Source organism: Mesitornis unicolor, unplaced genomic scaffold, assembly GCF_000695765.1.
Source record: "Mesitornis unicolor isolate BGI_N332 unplaced genomic scaffold, ASM69576v1 scaffold4290, whole genome shotgun sequence".
Classification (NCBI taxonomy): Eukaryota; Metazoa; Chordata; class Aves; order Mesitornithiformes; family Mesitornithidae; genus Mesitornis; species Mesitornis unicolor.
In genome coordinates this window covers 34,899-53,623 of record NW_010157443.1, presented here as the reverse complement: position 1 = coordinate 53,623, position 18,725 = coordinate 34,899, and the positions used below count along the sequence as shown (strand labels likewise).

The 18,725-nt window shown below is 37.3% G+C and overlaps 1 protein-coding gene across 1 annotated transcript in view; it reads left to right on the top strand.

Annotated features, from left to right (window-relative positions):
- UBE3C (ubiquitin protein ligase E3C) overlaps positions 1 to 18,725 on the top strand; it is a 73,572-nt gene that overhangs the window by 29,523 nt on the left and 25,324 nt on the right. The window contains exons 14-18 of the mRNA XM_010180019.1: positions 4,142 to 4,246; positions 5,578 to 5,665; positions 10,925 to 11,022; positions 14,193 to 14,325; positions 16,463 to 16,710. Coding sequence (XP_010178321.1) covers positions 4,142 to 4,246; positions 5,578 to 5,665; positions 10,925 to 11,022; positions 14,193 to 14,325; positions 16,463 to 16,710 — 672 coding nt within the window. The remainder of the gene's footprint in view (positions 1 to 4,141; positions 4,247 to 5,577; positions 5,666 to 10,924; positions 11,023 to 14,192; positions 14,326 to 16,462; positions 16,711 to 18,725) is intronic.

Below are 18,725 nucleotides of genomic sequence, written 5' to 3'. Positions count from 1 at the left end.
GGAGAAAGATGTCATGCTAGACTTTAGGAAAGGCCCATTAAGGCTTGCACTTAACCTGATGGGCTAATTAAGGAATGCTTATTCATTCTACAAGTCTAAGATAGCCTCTATCCAGCCTATTCTGCCTGATTTTACAACACATTTCACTTATGAGCATAAGCATTAATAGCGGTGAGAGTAACTGATAATGTTTTGATTGCATTGAATACAGTCCTAATGCACCACTGAATTTGTAATTTGCACGGCTTGATCTATATGTTTGCACAATTTAATTTAATTACGTGTCTTTAAATTGCCAAATAAACTTCCGATTTAAAGGTCACAAGTGAAAACCCCAATATGTCTGTCTATTTTTCTAAGAAGGATGGCATGGTAGGGGTATTTTAGTGTGCAGATTATATCATGTCATCTTCTATTTCTTCTCTTTAGCTTGTCGTATTTAATCAGTCTTTTTTATAAGCTTCTTGCTTTTCAGGTGAATTCAGTCATATTTTGCTGTCATTTGGAAAGCTGTAAAATCTTGAGTTACTCTGTCCCACTTTGGCAGTCAGGAATTAAACTTGTAGTGAAACTGTCTAAACTTGGTGTACTGTTACTATTTTCAGGAGCCAGAGTTGCCTTCCATTAGCTGAATTACAAATGTAAATCTTGAGAGTATCTCAGAAGCTCTGGTTCTACCCAATAAAGTAGCTGGTAACAAAGCTTCCCTTGTTTACTCCTTCAGAAACATACTGTTGCAGATAAAAATTCAACACAGCTAAAGTTCACCTGGTCAAGAGGACGACTCTGCTGCATTGAGGGCAGCTTGTTACCTGAGGGCAGCTTCAAAATAGCTTCTTGCCAGTGAGCAGGCAGCAATAGCTTCTTCCAGATCATTAAAACAAATCTAAAGTAGTTCATAAATATAAGTTGAAGTAGAAAATACTCTTTTACACTGTCAAATATGAGAGATTTATCTTTTTCTAAAGCTTTCGCAATCTGCCTTCAGAGAAAGTCACAATCCTTCCCTATTATCTATGCTTTCAATTTTTTTTTTAATGTCTCACACTTATTTTGCATGTTTTCCATGCCACTGATGTCTAATGAAATACATTCCTCTGTGTATGCACATGCAAATACAGGTATTCCTTCTGCAAGGTAATGGTAAATTTGAAAACGGTGAGACTGCTGATAATGATGTGTTTATTTGCTAGCAGATTGGAGGTCTTTGAAATGGCAACATTTACATGTGAAAATGTCTTTATTCGGCAGAATCCCCTTTTTTGGCTTGATATAATATTGGATAGTGTATTCAACTGCTACAGGTTCCACAGAAGGGCTTAAGCTATGAGTACATGAAAATGGGTTTTGTCAAATAGAAGAATTATTTCAATATTTTGAATTAATCCTTTGAAATGTAAGTGACTAATTTTGCTGAATTTTAGTTTTGAATGTTACTTACACTTGGTGCTTTATTGGAAAAAAAAATCCCTATTTAACTACTGTTTATTGAAGTGGTTCTCTCCTTTCAGTAAAATACATCCTTTAAAAAAGATTTACAAAGGAGTCCTGGGTTTAGGTTGCAAGTGTTCTCAGTACCCATCTGGTATACAGGAAGAACTCCGATCTCACGTAATGTGATTCAGCTTCCTTTAAGGGTTCTTTACCTGCTGTGAAATATTTCATTAGCGTGGTCTTCACATAGATAGTTTTTTTTTTCTATATTTTTTTTTCTTCCCCCCACCCCCCGCCTTTCTCTTAAGTGTGGTAGTAATGGCACCACCGAGCTCCAGTGACTCATCTAACCTGCACTGAATTTTATAAGGGCAAGGTGATGAAAATTCCTGTGTAATCAGACAGTTCCTTTAATAGTATTCTTCTTTGTTCTGTCTTTATTCAAGACCTTCCTTTACAAACTGGATCTTCAAAGGTCTTTTGTGTATTATCTAGTCACAGAATCCTTTAGAAGGCCCATTAAACTCTTTGTTACTCTGACACCTGCCCATTAAGACTCTCTTGGCAAGATTACTTCAGAAAAGCTTTGTGTATATTCTTTTCTACTAATTTTTCAAGGGCTATAGTTTTAAGTTGCAAAACAGGTGAGTGTTTACTGTAGCAGTGATAATGTCTTTTAGGCTAGTAATTTAATATTCTGTTGATTCCACTTAATTATGTTTTATGTAGTGTTGGGCTGAGTTGGTTCTGCTTTGGAGAGAAGGCATGTGAACAAGTGTGAAAATTGTGCTTGAGATGAAGTAGTTGTTAGCTTGATAAATCTCCTTTTTTTTTTTCCCCTGGTTTGGAGAAACTGCTAAGAAAAATATTAAAATTGCAAAGACACCCTAGTGACCATGATAACCATTTTTCTTAGCCTCCCAATTTTGTTATGAACATGGACTAGTTATCTATTCAGTTTTCTCATTTTCTGACTGTGTGGTTATAATAATGACAGACTTACCTTTCATAATTTGAATTCCTTGTAAATAAAAATGAATTAAACATAGTGGTTTAAGCTAATGTGCTTTTTGGTTGGATGAATTATGAATGTACGCATCATCACCCGCTATGGTTCAGTTGATAAGCAAAAATGTGTTAAACCACTATTAGTTAGTAGGTGGTTTTCAGGTAAATAATTATATTTTCTGTTGGAAAAGGGCTCATTAACTTAACACACTAAAGGGCTTTTACCTAGGGCATTTTAGTTTGTAAATAACATTACAATAATGCAGTATATATGTGCATATTAAATGAAAATTACAACCAGCCACCCCACACATACATTTTTAGGACTGTACGGGCTTTTTATGCTTCCTGTAGTGATCACCAGAAGAATATTTGGTAACCATCCTTTTTCTGGAAATTATCATCTTGTAGTCTGCTTTCAGGCTTGTTTGGGCTACACCCTTCTCAGGAGTGATTTTACCTTCTGTATCTGGTATGTTGGATCCTTTCACAGCCTTTCAGTAGTGTTCACTGACTGGGTCGTCTATTTTAATAGAGACAAGAACTTGGAGGGTACAGTTCATTTGGGAAATTGGTAGCTACTTCTGGATGAGGTGATCTCTTTCTCTCTTGCCAGCTTTGAAAATGCTAGCAAAATATTCACGGACAAGAAAAGGAGCCTGTAGTGTTTTTTTCAGATATAGACCTTTACCCTTAAAAATATCTGCATTAGTTTTTTCATATGGTTAATCACCTCAGTGTTTGGTCGGATGATACCATCAGCAGGTACTTAGGATTTCTCTGAAGTTCCTTTAGTTGGAAATGCTTTAGTTTAGTTTGGTAATGCAGCAACCAGAAGTAGTCAATCTTTCATGTACTTTAGAGATATAACTTTTGCTGCCAGCTTAATGCTTATGCCCTCTCCTTCTCTACTTTCTGTAGTAGATACTGGCTTTTTTACAGATTGGCCATTGAAAGGCACATAATGTGATCTTATCTTGGGTAGTTAGTTAAGTTTATTGATGACAGGCAGAAATATCCACTGTTTATTAATTGATCTCTCAGATTTGCCTCGTGTGGAGTGATACAGTGACCTTCGTCTTGAAACGGCAAGCAAAATTTCTGTTTTATGTAGCATTTTCCTTGAAAAAGGATGCACAGAAACTTCAGAATCTTCCTTCTTGTGGACAAATAAAACCTACAAATCAGTGAAATTGTTCAGAATCTCAGTTTTGGAATGAAAGGCAGTGAAGAATAGTTGTATAACTCTCTTCTAAAATGTACATCTATTCACACATTTAATTTCTGAAAACCTGTGTAAGCAAAAAAGAGGAAAAAAAAATCTGTATGAAAGACCATTATATAAATGACCTGGTTAGGTGTCACTTTACCTGCATTAAATTACTTATTTAAAGAATGATTTGTTCAGGCTTCCTTGAGCTGGCATACAACTTTTAGGATGTGTGAGGTCCTAGGCGTACTTAGTCCTAGTTCTTAGGTTTTGGAATGAGACTTTAATAAGCCGATTTTTTTGAGGACTTACAAGTGAACCACAATTACTTACTTTCTTAGGTACTTAAGTGTAAGAGCAAGTTTTTGTAAGTCAAAAATAACAATTTCATATGTTACTGAAAGATTTTCTTAGGTTTTTGCTTGTGGATTACACAATTTCATTCACAGTGCTAAATGTATATTGAATGTATGTGTTTCTGACACTTAGGTCATCACAAACTTAGTGAAAATGTTGAAATCTAGAGATACAAGGAGAAATTTCTGCCCACCAAATCACTGGCTCTCAGAACAAGAAAACATAAAAGCAGATAAGGTAATACCCTTTTTCCACATAGCCTTACAGATACCAAAGTTTCAATGATAAAGTGTTTGATTTCTGACAGTACCAATGATGTTGACATTGCACAGTTTTAGTGTGCTTTAAAACCTGGGGTAATGCTGCTTTTCTCTAATATAAAGTCTTGCACCTGTTAAGAAATCGCATTTCCACTCCATAAAGTAGAACCCACTCTACAGTGCGACAGTGTAAGTCACCTGCATTTATTGCAGAGGAGAACTGAAAATCTGGTAGTATTTCCTTGCATTTTATTTTCTACTTATTTTAAGTACTTCTCATAATGAAACTACTAAATGAAAGAATTGCTCTGTAGTGGGGGGGGACCTCAAATTTATCTTCCAAAATTAAAGAAAGTCCAGGAGCACTTTCTGTACTTATCTTACCTGGAAATTACTTTTTTCTTTCTAAGATCTTTTGAAAAAAATGACATTGAGTGTATGTATCTGTGTGTAAAAGAAAATGCTAATAAGAATGTGCCCGTATATCCTTTGAATCATTGAAAACTTGGAAGCTAGTTACATGTCAGATAGACTACCTTGCAATATTAAATGTCTTACCAGTTGGAAGTTTTGGATGGAATACTTAGTGGTGAACACTTCTGTTTATTGTTGGTGGTTGCACATTTGCCTTATGTTCAAGGTTTCTGTTTATCTGTGTGACAGTTCTTTACAGTCCTTATGAAATGGTGCCTTACACACCTTAGAGAAAGGAGTAGTAGTCCAAGACTGTGATGCTAGCCTGATTTATTATATAAAGTAAAATTTATTTGACATCTCATAATTCAAACTCAGTTTCTCAGGTATCTTAAATACCAGCATTGAATGTAGCATTGCATGGTATTTTTAAATGATACGTGGACTTTTTATTAAATGTTGTTAATTGTGCAGCTTGGCTTTTAGGCACAAGTGTAAGGAGGAGGGATTGGAAATGAACTTACTTAGGCGTTCAGGCATGCTCTTGGATATGGCAGTTTCATGTATTTACTATGTAATAGTATATTGTAATATGTAATTAGGTAATCATAGAATGGTTTGTGTTGGAAGGGAACTTAAAGCTCATCCAGTCCAACCCCTGCCATGGGCAGGGACACCTCCCACCAGACCAGGTTGCCCAAAGCCCCATCCAACACTGCCAGGGAAGGGGCATCTACAACTTCCCTGGGCAACCTGTGACACTGTCTCATCACCCTCATAGTAAAGAATTTCTTCCTAATGTCTAGTCTAAATCTACCCTTTTCCAGCTTAAAACCATTCCCCCCTCATTCTATTGCTACAATGTTTAACTACAAAATACTGTTAATTTACTAGGTTACACAGCTGTATGTGCCATCTGCTAGGCATGTCTGGAGAGTCAGAAGAATGGGAAGAATAGGACCACTGCAATCTACTTTGGATGGTAAGATACTGTCTATGCAACTTTTGCTTTACTAAGTCAAAATAAGAGTTTGCCTTCTGCAGAGAAAATCTACCTCATTACCTCAGACTTTAGTTGAGCATTTTGTATGAAAGTCTTAATAATACCCAAAAGCAAGGCAGTCTTTCCTAATTTTGTTTCAGATATTTTATAAAATATGTATGATTATATACACGTGTGTGTATGTCTTTAGAATGCTTAATGTATAACAGCTTTCCCCAAGCTTCTGCTGGGATCATTGAGGGGAAATGATGAGACAGAAATATGATATGCATTAGAAAGATATGTATTAATATATGCAAAAAGGCATAGAATCATTCATGTTGGAAGAGACCTCTAAGATCATCAAGTCCAACCGTCAACCCAACATCCCCATGCCCACTAAACCATGTCCCAAAGTACCGCATCTACATGTTTTTTGTATGACTCCAGGGATGGTGACTCCACCATTTCCCTCGGCAGCCTATTCCAATGCTTGACCATTCTTTAAAGAAATTTTTCCTAATATCCAATCTAACCCTCCCCTGGTACCACTTGAGGCCATTTCCTCTTTTCGTACTGCTGGTTACGTGGGAGAAGAGACCAACATCACCTTCACTAGAGCCTCCTTTCAGGTAGTTGTAGAGAGTGAAAAGGTCTCCACTCAGTGTCTTCTTCTCCAGACTAAACACCTCCAGTTCCCTCAGTCACTCCTCATAATTCTTGTTCTCCAGACCCCAACTTCGCTCCCCTTATCTGGACAAGCGTCAGTGCCTCAATGTCCTTCTTGTAGTGAGGGGCCCAAAACTGAACACGGGATAGGAGTTGCACCCTCACCTATGCTGAGTACAGATGCATGATCGCTTCCTCACTCCTGCTGGCCACACCATTTCTGATACAGACCAGGATGCTGTTGGCCTTCTTGGCCACCTGGGCACACTGCTGGCTCATGTTCAGTCACTGTAAACCAATACCCTCAGATCTTTTTCTCCCTGGCAGCTTTCCAGCCACTCCTCCCCAAGCCTGTAGCGCTGCATGGGGCTGTTGTGATCCAAGTGCAGAACCCGGCACTTGGTCTTGTTAAACAGCATACAACTGACCTTGACCCATTGATCCAGCCTATCTAAGTCCTTCTCTAGAGCCTTTCTACCCTCAGGCAGACCAACACTTCTGCCCAATTTGGTGTCATCTGCGAACTTACTGAGGGAGCACTCGGTCTGCTTTTCCAGGTCATTAATGAAGATACTAAACAAGACTGGCCCCAGTACTGAGCCCTGGGGAACACTGTTTGTGACCAACCACCAAATCTGATTGGATTTAAATCTGTTCACAACTGTCTGAGCTTAGCTGTCCAGCCAGTTTTTTACTCAGTGGAGAGTAAACGTGTCTAAGCCATGAGCCACCAGCTTCTCTAGGAGGATGCTGTGGGAGACTATGTCAAAGGCTTTACCAGAGTCCAGGTAGACAACATCCACAGTCTTCCCCTCATCCACTAGGCAGTTGCATAAGACACAAAATTAATAAAGTTGCAGAAGATGAAACGCATTGAGATTATGCTTTTACTGTATTTTATAAAGAAACTTCTTTATCATTTATTAAACTGTAACAAACAAGCTTTAGGTGCCATCATAAGTATTAATTACTTTTTATAGATATAGTCTATAATTAGATAAGGCAGAAACTTAACCCCTTGAATTACTCAAAATAGCTGGACTTTGCTGAACTCCCAAAGAAAGGTGAGAAAATTGGACCAACTTAGTAATCGAGATAAATTTCCACTAGTTTAGTTGTGCCAATACACTTTCTCATGTAGACAGTCTGTTTCTTTAAGCTTTTCATACCTTCATATCTTCACTATTCTAGAGTTTTACGTTGCTATGCTCAGGTAAAATAAGCATTATTTTTAAATCACTAATACTTGTGAAGATTTAGTAATAAATTAAAAATGAAGCCTTTAAGCAGCAAAATGATTAATCTATGTGAGAGTCCATACTCTCTCTCAAGATGATGTAATCTGTTGAGTATCTTAGCCAGATACAGTAGATCATGTAGAGAAGCCCATAGCCTTTGAGTGCTGCCACAGAGTGGTACAGCATTAACGGTGTTGTCCAAGGTTGAAATCTAAGGACTTCTTATAATGATATTTTTTTATTTGAATAGCTATGATGGTATAAGTTTACTTTGTTTACCTCATTAGACTAGTTGCCCATTAACAACTAGGTGGTCCAGTGTAAGTACTCCTTAGAATTTTGAATAAAATATTTTTTTAGTTTAATTTCTCTCTTTGGAAGTTGCCTATTCTAAGTGATTGATAATACGAAATCTTAAAAGCAGGTGTTTTAACAAAGATTGCCAGGCTTCAAGAGGCCTGTGTGCTGTAACCTTACAGACTAAATCAGTAATCCCTGTTTCTTCCATTGACCTACGTGGCTCTTGACAGCAATACTGTCTTGATGATCTCCACTGTTGAACCTGTCCCAAACTTATTACTTCCAGATTCTCCCACATGCCGCTGTTCTGCTCGTCTCCTTCCCTCCATACGTACAGTTTCTTCAGCTCTCTCCCTTGTCTTCCTTCCTACAATAGCACCAGTTCCCTCTGTTTCGTTAGCTGCCTTGGTCTGGGCAGTTGGTGGATAAGGAATGTGTGTGTGTGTGGAGCAGCTCCATGCCCTCATTTTGTCAGCTGGCTGGCACATCAGACAGAGCAGATAACTGAGCTGTCCTTGCTGTTTTTGTAATTGGGTCACTAAAGGAATTTCTCTTCTCTATCCAGTTGAAAAATTGCACAAACTGTAGTATTTTGAATCTCCTATTCTCTGTCAGAGTTAAAATTTAGCTGGAGAGCTTAAAAGATGTGTTGGAGGCAAGATGGTGAGGAAGGATGACTGTGTTCATGTAAACCTCACTTTCCTATGAAATCAGGCTAATAAAAAAGTGCAGTCAACATGAATGTGTGAAAACAAGCAGGTAACAATGTGCACATGACTTGTTTAGTCCCTCTTGACTCCATATGGGTTAAAGCCAATTAGTGTGAGAGTACTGCTGAATCACATATGGTCATGTTTATTTGTGCTTTTTCATTTACTTAAATGGCAGACTCGTGAGTTCTAAATGTCCTCTGTATTGATGACTCCATCCCATATTTCTCTTTAAAGAAAGAAGCTGTGATGGAGAAATGCAGATAAAATTGACTAATTGACTGGAATAATTGAACTGTTGAAGTCATGTAGTAGTTTACCTTTGCTGTACATGCACTTTTTATTTAAAATGCTTTTAACCCTTAGCTTAATAGGCTACATACATTGACTTTAATTAAAAATGTTTACTAAGTAAACTAAGGGTAATCACAGATAAGCATTTTATCAGAAATTCCAAAGGCTTGCAATGTTGAAACCTGCCCCAAATGGATATACATCAAGTATAGTGATGTTTTGGGTCACGTCATGTTAAATTGATGCTTAAAATATCCCTACTTGAAGTGCTTGAGGAGTAAAAAAAAACACAAAATGAACATTGAAGTGATGTCCAGTTGCAGAAGGGCAGCAAAATGCTCATCACCACAGGTAGGAGCCAAAGGGAGAACTTGAAGCTCTCATCACAGACTTCCAGATTGGGTAGTAACACGAAGCATTTACTTCAGTTTTGTAATATGGTCTATAAATAGTCCAGACTTTAGAGTCTTTTTTTGAGAAGGTGGTTATTACCATGAAACAGCTAAAGAGTTGTGGGTTTTGTTTTCCCTGTGAACCGAAGCTAGGTGGACCTTTAACCACAGTGTCTAGTCAGTGAGCAATGCCATTTATTTTTTTGCTGCAGTTAATTAATTTACAGTCAGAAAAAACTGAGTTTTCTTCCCATGAAGTTAGAGCAGGATTGTCACAGAATCACAGAACGTTAGGGATTGGAAGGGACCTCAAAAGATCATCCAGTCCAATCCCCCTGCCGGAACAGGAACACCTAGATGAGGTTGCACAGGAAGGCGTCCAGGCGGGTTTTGAATGTCTCCAGAGAAGGAGACTCCACAACCTCTCTGGGCAGCCTGGTCCAGTGCTCTGTCACCCTCACTGAGAAGAAGTTTCTTCTCAAATTTAAGTGGAACCTCCTGTGTTCCAGCTTGTGTCCGTTACCCCTTGTCTTATCATTGTTTGTCACCGAGAAGAGCCTGGCTCCATCCTCGTGACACTCACCCTTTAAATATTTATAAACATGAATGAGGTCTCCCCTCAGTCTCCTCTTCTGCAAACTAAAGAGACCCAGCTCCCTCAGTCGCTCCTCATAAGGGAGATGCTCCACTCCCTTAATCATCTTTGTAGCCCTACGCTGGACTCTCTCCAGCAGTTCCCTGTCCTTCTTGAACTGAGTGGCCCAGAACTGGACACAATAGTCCAGATGCGGTCTCACCAGGGCAGAGTAGAGGGGGAGGAGAACCTCTCTCGACCTACTCACCACCCCCCTCCTGATACACCCCAGGATGCCATTGGCCTTCTTGGCCACAAGAAGTCACTTGTACTGTGCATCACCTGAAGTTGAGTTGTTTCCTAAAACATCTTCTGTGGGTTCAGAGGAGCTGCATGGTAGCTTGGGAACTGCTTGCGATTGTCTCTATTGCTGTGGCTTCCAGAATTATTTTCTAATCTTTTTTTTTTCTTAATCACAGTTTACTATTTCTTGATGGTCTTTTCACTGTTTCTGCAGTTACTGGAATTTAATGTGATCACTGTGACCTTGCTATTGGGAGAGAAAACCCATTGAAATAAATACTACATTTCTGTTGGTTTAATTAGATTTGGTTTAATTCTTAAATTTTATGCTTCAAATGATTTGATTGAAAGTAGAGACTGTATTTGAAAGCACAATACCTTTAAACTATTCTGATCATTGGTACAGGAATATTGTGTATTCCTGCGATGAAAATTCTAATTACTTTCAGCTTTTTAATTGTCCTCTGTCATGCATTTTTTCTTAATTGCAAAATTGAAATATCAGTAATAAGAAAATAACTATTCTGAATAAAACAAAAATGCAGGAATACTTATTTTTATACACATTTTGTTTTCAGTGTGTTTTTACTACTTGTATTTCAGTTTGCCTGCAGAAACTAATGTTTTAAAAAAAGGTAAGGCTTGGTGTGACTGTTTAGTAAATAAACTATTTTAATGTATGTATTTTCCTATAAAGTAAATTGAATTACTTGTTACAAAATCAACTGTTTAAAAAATGTTCTTTCCAAAATTTCTAAAATTACGATTTCTGTTTTAAGTGGGTTTGGAACCAGCTCCTCTTTCCGTATCTGAAGAACGACAACTTGCAATTCTGACAGAGCTACCTTTTGTAGTTCCTTTTGAAGAAAGAGTGAAGGTACCTGATTTCTAATGTAATATGCAGTGGATTTTTTAGGTTTTTTTTTTGTTTGTTTAAATAAGTAAAAAAGAGTGCTTAGCTAGGTAGAAACTGGAGCATTTCTCTGCAGAAAGATGACAGGCCATACTGTTTTTTCTTCAGTACTTACGTGCCAACGTAACATTTGTAGTTAATTGCTTTTCTCATTTTTTCACCAGTTATATTACCCTGTATAACAATTACATTACAATTAAAAACAAGTATTCCAAGATACATGAGAGCAGTTGTATGTTTATAATAAACTGCAGTCCTGATTTAATGATTTATCTACGTGATTGCACCCTCTTGTGGTAAGCAGAGCACTAACTAGTTGTGTATCTGTAATAAACAGATTGCGAGGTCAAGACTGGAGACTTTTGTGCAGTGAGTGGATTTACTCAGAGTGAGATGATGGATGTCCATTTTGGCAAAATAACGCCTAGAGATTAGATCTCTGCATTCATAGCTGAGTAGCTGAACTTTAATAGAGTACGTAGTTTAAAACTTGCAAGATTCTTGTACCATTTGATTTGCTTTTGAATGTTTTCTAGATTTTATTATGTAATTGTTAGTTCTATTACCTATTTCAGTTTGCATCATATATTTTTAAAACCTATTACTCTGTTACCTATTTTTTTTTCTGATCTGCTTTATTGTCAACAGTATCAGTTGCTTAAGAAGTGCTCCCTGAACTGTCTTGGAAACACTGAGTTGCAAGACTCCATCGAGGGAATGAAGTAGGGAAAGCAAATCAGTATTTGTCAAAAAATGACAGTGACAGCTTTGGTAGAAAAGGAGTGGTTTTTTTCCAGGCTTCTGTGAAAGTTACTCTAACAAAGTATCTTAATTCTGTATGGCGATATTGCACTAGGGTTATAGGGAAACAAATGGAAATGACCTCAAGCAGGGTCTGCATGTCATGGTTTAGTGACTGCCTACAACCTCTGGACGACTTAAAGCTATATGGAGATGCACGTATTTTAAGTTTCTGGAATTCCTAAAACCTTGTTTGGTTTTACCACAAAAACTGAAATCATAACAATTGGATGATAGCTTGGAGAAAAGGATAAAGCTGTAGACTGAACTTTTATGGTTCGAAGAGGAGATTGTTTTATGCTGCTTTTTGGACCAAATATGGCTCTTTTTGTGTGAATAGTGGCAGTGTACATCTTTTTGGAGTCTCTCACTTCTGCTGCAAAACAATTTGCAATCAGGGAAGAAGATATCTTATTGTGGTTTTTTGTTTGTTTGTTTTTGTCTTCTTCCAGTTGCCATCTATTCTGTTATAATTTAATGTGGTAATACAGCTCAGTGCTGTTTCCATGTGTGGGTTGTTCCATGTGCCCTTTCATTTTCTGACTTGATGAGATTTTTACCTTGGATTACCAGATATTGAATACTTTTACAGGCACATTGAGGTGCACCTTTCAGTCTGATGTGTAGCTGTGGGAGGTAATGAATTCAATTTGTATGAAGTGCCTTGGTTCTTGCTTACTTAAGCTATGCTTTTGACAGCTTTCCTATGGTGTTATTTCCTACGGTGTGTACCTCAGTCACCATTGCTTACTTTTACATGCGTTAGTCTGAAGTCATTGTAAATGCTTCAGTTATGCTTTAGGGTTCTTATTTTCAGGACTAACATGTACGTGAACGTTGGATTATGTAGGAGTCCAGACTCTGAAGAAGAATTTTGCTGAGATCTTACCTCCAAGCGATTCTTTCCATCTAGTGTTGTGTAGCAATAGTTAATAACCAGTATCCAGCTGTGCTTCAGGAAAGAGAATGGTGGTGAGCATATTCTTATGCCCTGTACCTAGAAAGAAGGTGTCTGTGGCTGTGTCTCTTCGTGCCATAGAACCACAGAAAGATTTAGGTAAGCAGGGACGTTTCAAGAGAGAATCGCAGATGTCAGTGCGCTTAGTGAGATGAATTTTTTTGAGCTTGTGTGGTACCCAAATATTGAGCTTCCTATCCAAGTTGTTTTAAGTGGTTTTCAACGCTCCATTTTGACATGTAGAGATTATCAGCAATTTCTCATTAAACGCCAATTGGATTAGATCAGTGCCTTTATTTCATTGTTACCAATTTCGCTGTACCTTCCTGAGCATGGTGCATCTTAAACATCAAAATCTTTGTACTTGAATTTAGCAAACCAGTTCTGACACTGACGTAGTTTTAAGACATCTTCACCATACACATCACATAACCTGTTATGAGTTTGCACAGCGTTTTTTCCTTTTCAGAAGTAATACAAACAAAATACGTCAAAAATGCTCCTTTTGATTTTGCATTTTGAAATCCATGCCACATAAACGTTTGTTAATGAATTATGCACTTTCTTTTTCTAAAACAAGCTTGGACTGTCAGTTGGCAAGTGACAAAGAATTTGCAATTTAAAATGAAGTTAGTTACATTTCAAGACATTTGTTTGTCTATTAAAAAAGAATACCACCAACCCAATACATTAGGCAGCTCCCTCCCATGCTGCATCTTGGCATAGAAGCACAGCTACAGTTACCATTCAGGTGAACTGTAACAGTTTTCTGTTGTGAAGACTTGCAAAGGGACAATGTGAAGTTCAATTTGTACCTCAGCTGGCATTATTTTTTTTATTGGTATGGTGCTCCGGTTCTTTGTTTATCTGGCAGTGCTATCCCCTATTTGGATTTCAGTTACTTGCTCACTGCTCCTGAGATGAATACCAATACCTCATTTCTTGTTACTAGGAATGTTCCTCAGCATTACAGAAATTGTTTACTAGTATTAAGGAATTACCTCTGTGTGTGCAGAATACTTGTGTGACTTTTTCCCTTTGTTTTTGAATACTTTGCATTTCAGAGCTCTGAAAGTTAGGGAGAGGAAGCTGGAGTCACTGACACAGTGTCTGTAGATGTGCCTCTTTATGTAGAAAGAATTGAAGATGATATCTGAGCATGAAAAGTGTCTTATTGCATGTCTGTCCCCTCTCTTTCCCTCCCCTGGCATATGGCTCTGTTACGTTTCTGCAGCTGTATGTGAGAGGGGAAAAATCACTTGAAAGTGAGCGCCCAGAAGCAACTCAAAGGACAGTAAAGTAGTGAACAACCGTCTCTCATTGAATATTTAGATCTGCACAATGACATGGTTTCTCTTTTCACGCATTTTAACAGATTTTTCAAAGACTGATCTATGCCGATAAACAAGAAGTTCAAGGAGATGGGCCATTCTTGGATGGAATTAATGTCACTATCAGAAGAAATTATATTTATGAAGATGCTTATGATAAACTTTCTCCTGAAAATGGTAGGCTTACGATTACGTTTCCATCAGCTTGTTTGTAACATTTAACCATTCTTGCCATATTTGCTTACTGGAGTAGGGTGTTAAAAGTGTATCAGGTCTTAGATGTGAAAGTCCTTAAGTTAAATTTCCTCACTGTTATGTAAAGTAATTCTCATCCACCTTGTTTCTGATTATTGCAGTCTCATTTTCTTTAACATACCCTTCCTTAGTCCCAACCTACTTTCAGGGGGCTTTTCTTCTCATTTACTTGTCCAAATAACTGTACTTAGTATATTTATCTGTGTAGTTCATTAGATATCTGCTTTGGTAATCCGTGTCAGCAAAAATATCTAGACTGCACAGGATTTGCTAGGTACAGGCTGTCAGATAAGGATAAAGGAAATATTGATCTGGGAGATGGAACAGATGATAGATGAGGTCCTAGAATTGATCAGGAGAGAGTGAGGAACATTGATTTGGAAGAGGCATCCATTTTGTCTACTGGTCCCGAGAAGAGTGCTGTTCAAAGTTAATGTTTCCATAGTATATTAACTGAGATCATTAAGAAGACAAGCTTGGAATAGAAGAAATGTGCTAGGTTGGTTCTTGTGGATTTAAATTTTTATTTGGTTATTGTATGCTTAATAATGTACAAGCATTTCTCAGGTTTTTTTCTCCTCTGTAACTGAAATTTTCAGTGTATTCCGTAATAACCTCCAGTGGATTCCAGTAACAGTTCAGCAACATTCTGCCGTATGAGTCATAACGTTGAGCTCTCTTTTTTCAGAGGTTGCACTAATTTGGAGTCCACCTCTACCTGGTCACGTGTTTTTTGACATGCAAATTTGTTGTAGGGCCATTTTTCCCTCTTTGCTACAAATCTGGTTGTCAGTACACAGAGGAAGAAACAAGTAACTGATTTTCTTTATAAAGCTCCAGAAAGTGTTAAACCAACATATTTTCCATATTTCAAAGCTTTAACATTAATGCTTAATAGCTCAGGAGTCTGCCGGCAGAGCGTGCCGAGTGCTTGAGACTCTCTTGCCAGTGCATGTGTTTTCTTTTTATGTTTTGAATGGTGATAGAAAGACCTAGGTGGGCCTATTGCAGCGCCTGTGGCTAAAAATGGCCATCCTGTATTTCTAGCTAGAAGAATTTCTATGTAGAAGAGTGCTTAACTTGAATGAAGACCTAAGAGGTAATTTTCAAAAATAGCTGAGTGTGAAACTTGTGAAAAGCCTGAAGTTGCTAGTAGATGCAGAGGCTTTCACTGATGGAAAGTATGAATAAAGCACTCGGTGGTTCAAGGGAAATTCTGTTGCTACAAGTTGCTGACGATTGTTTCATGAACATCAGCTGTCCCTCCATAATGTGTGCATTTGTATCTCATAGGAGCAGTAGAAGGTTTTATTGTTACTGGTTTATTGCTGGTTGCTTTGCTAGAATGCAAGTGTAGTCAATGCAAGGGTTCAATTAAAAGCTGAATATTTGGTTAGATCTGTGGAAGCCTTCAGTGAAGTGAGCAAAACCACCCTCATCCCCTGTAATGTATATGTAGTTCAAGGACTAAATATTGCTTGCTTTGTCAAGTAGCAGCATTGTATGAAACAAGGAGAGCATCTACCTTCAGAACATGTCCTGCTGTACCACTCCTTGTGGAGTTATTCCTCACCGGAATATCATGCCATAGCAATGAGTCCAGAGTATCAAAAATATTAAGATAAATTTCAAATAATATTATTTAGTGGTGTAGCTTAACAGTAAGCCCTTCTAAGGGATTGCAAAGCTTGTTGATAGTTCCTTCAGACAGGAGAAAATGGAACCTTACATTCACAATATTTGACATAAATAGAACTTTCAAATTATTCTTAGGCATCTTTAAAATGTTTCATATGATTTTTTTTCTTCACCTACCTAATGTCTTTCCACTCCATGTTTTGATGACTCTTAAAGCAAGACTCTGTACAAAGTGAGTTTCAAATACTGACTATTCCAAAATTCAAGCCAGTAGTAGACTTTTTGCTACAGTACTATTTACTAGTTCAATTTTTATATAAAGATAGTATAGATACATTTGTATGTGTAGTTACACGTGCTTTTGTCCAAACAGAATTCAAGCAGATAGTTGTATTTGAATTTCCCTCTCCTTTCTCTGCAGAACCTGACCTAAAAAAGCGCATTCGTGTTCACTTGCTTAATGCGCATGGTCTTGATGAAGCTGGAATCGACGGTGGTGGAATTTTCAGAGAATTTCTGAATGAACTACTTAAATCAGGATTTAACCCTAACCAGGGCTTTTTTAAGACCACCAATGAAGGACTTCTTTACCCCAATCCTGCTGCACAGATGCTTGTTGGAGACTCTTACGCCCGACATTACTACTTTCTTGGAAGAATGCTTGGGAAGGTAAAAGCTGTTGTATAATACAAAGCTATAGCAGTACTGAAATTATTCAGTAATAATTTTTTTCTTACACATCTAAGTGTAGATGGGGAAAAAGATTATTATTTTTCTAGAGTTGAGGGAAAATAACTTTCAGATGTTGCATCTCAACATGATTTCCACATTTGACCCAAATTTCTGGTTCTTTTTAGTAAGTTACATACCTGAGTAGTACAGAGAATCTGAGATACTCTGACTGCCAGTTAAACAAAGTGTGCATATGCCTGCTTCTCTCTATCCCCTGGCTTAAAGTTAAGTTGATTGACACCAATAGAACTACTCTGCTTATGGTGAATTTTAACCCAGAGCTTTCTGCAGTGACCTTTTCATCATTTGGAATATATATATATACACACACACATATTTCTTCAGTTGTAGTGCTTGATATTTTGATGTTGTGAACTTACAAAGACTAATACACACTTGTTGAGCTAAATGAAAAATGAAGGGTTAAGGAAAAAAGAGAGAAACCATTATGAACAGTCATTACATTCAGTTTTCTTTGATGGTCATGTTTAGTACTGAGGCTATTTCCTTTTAAGCTTTTGAAATCATTTTTATAAAGCTAATAATTGTGGAACAAAGTTTCGAATACAAATTCAGTTTCAGGAAAAAGTGTATTGATTGCTACTCAGCTATCTAAACCTAAGGTATTTAAGATGTAAAAGTCCCATATAACTGCCTGAATTATTTTGGAGGCTAAAATTCTGCTGATTTGCAGTGAGATTTAACATACAGTTGGACATCCTTTTAGTGTAGGTGGGTGTGGTTTAAGAGGATGTTGCTGAAACAGAGTGCTGCTCTTTAGAGTTACCAGTCAACTGATTTAGATTAAACTGCCACTTTGTAGGCAAATTCTCTTCTAATGTACCCTACTGCAATATCCGAAGTTGTTAATAATGAAAATTGCAAAGCAGCCATTTAATTAAAATAATCTTTGAAGGATGTTCCCACTCTTAGCGAGAGATGGATTCAGTACTAATGCTGTAGTTTGTAATTATGACCTATGTACGTATCCAAAGCTTCATTTTGTTTCTGTATCTATAGATTTTTGGTGTGGGAAGCAGATGCTGCTGTGGTACCATCAGGAAGTTACTTCACTGCAAAAATGATTGGTGTTTATCTAGGAGTGGGGCAGGGCCAAATTGTTGAAGGGGAGTTTGAAACTTTTTTTTTAAATAAAAATACTAATTTTGAATCTCTATTTTCCCTTGTCAAATCAGGACATTGCCTTCTGTAATTGGATTTCAAATATTAGTGTAAAGGCACAAGTTGCAAAATGTGGTCTATCTCCCATAGAATGCTGCAAGTGTAGTTCTGGTTTTGTCTTTTCAAAATCAGAGGATCTATTATTTAACATTTCGAAAGCAGAAATTGTTTTTGTATTTGCAGTATGTTTACATAAGGTAAGAATTGACAGTGTTATTTAATAATTACCCCTACCCAGGTGCACTGACACCTTTTCAGTAGTGTATTTAGGGACTTGATGAATTAAACAGAAAGATAAGGCACGACCGTACTATTCAAAACCTGCCACTATTGTGATCTTGCTTAAGTTATTGAATACTCACTCACCCGTTTTCAAAAATGTGTCCATTTTATGCTTTGCACAGGGCTATTTGAGAGCAATAGTGGATTATTAAAAGCCCCTTTGTAAACAAAATAGGTGCAATGCAAAGGAAGCAATCAGGCATCCACAGCAATTTCTTATTTGTGGAAACTAGTATGTAAAGAGACCAAAAACTCCCACGTAAGAAGTTTCAGTGTTATCAGAAAACAAATACATTAAAATATAATAATTTATAGAAATTCTCTGTCTCTTGGTAACCGTTTCATACTACTATCCAAATGTATTTAACTCCCAGTACCACAGATTTACATCTAATTCAGTTTTTCTTCTCATTGGGAAGTTTGTAACAGCTTGACGTTTTCTGTGTTACTTGGTCATTTCAGAAATAGAAACATCTGAAAATTTAAAG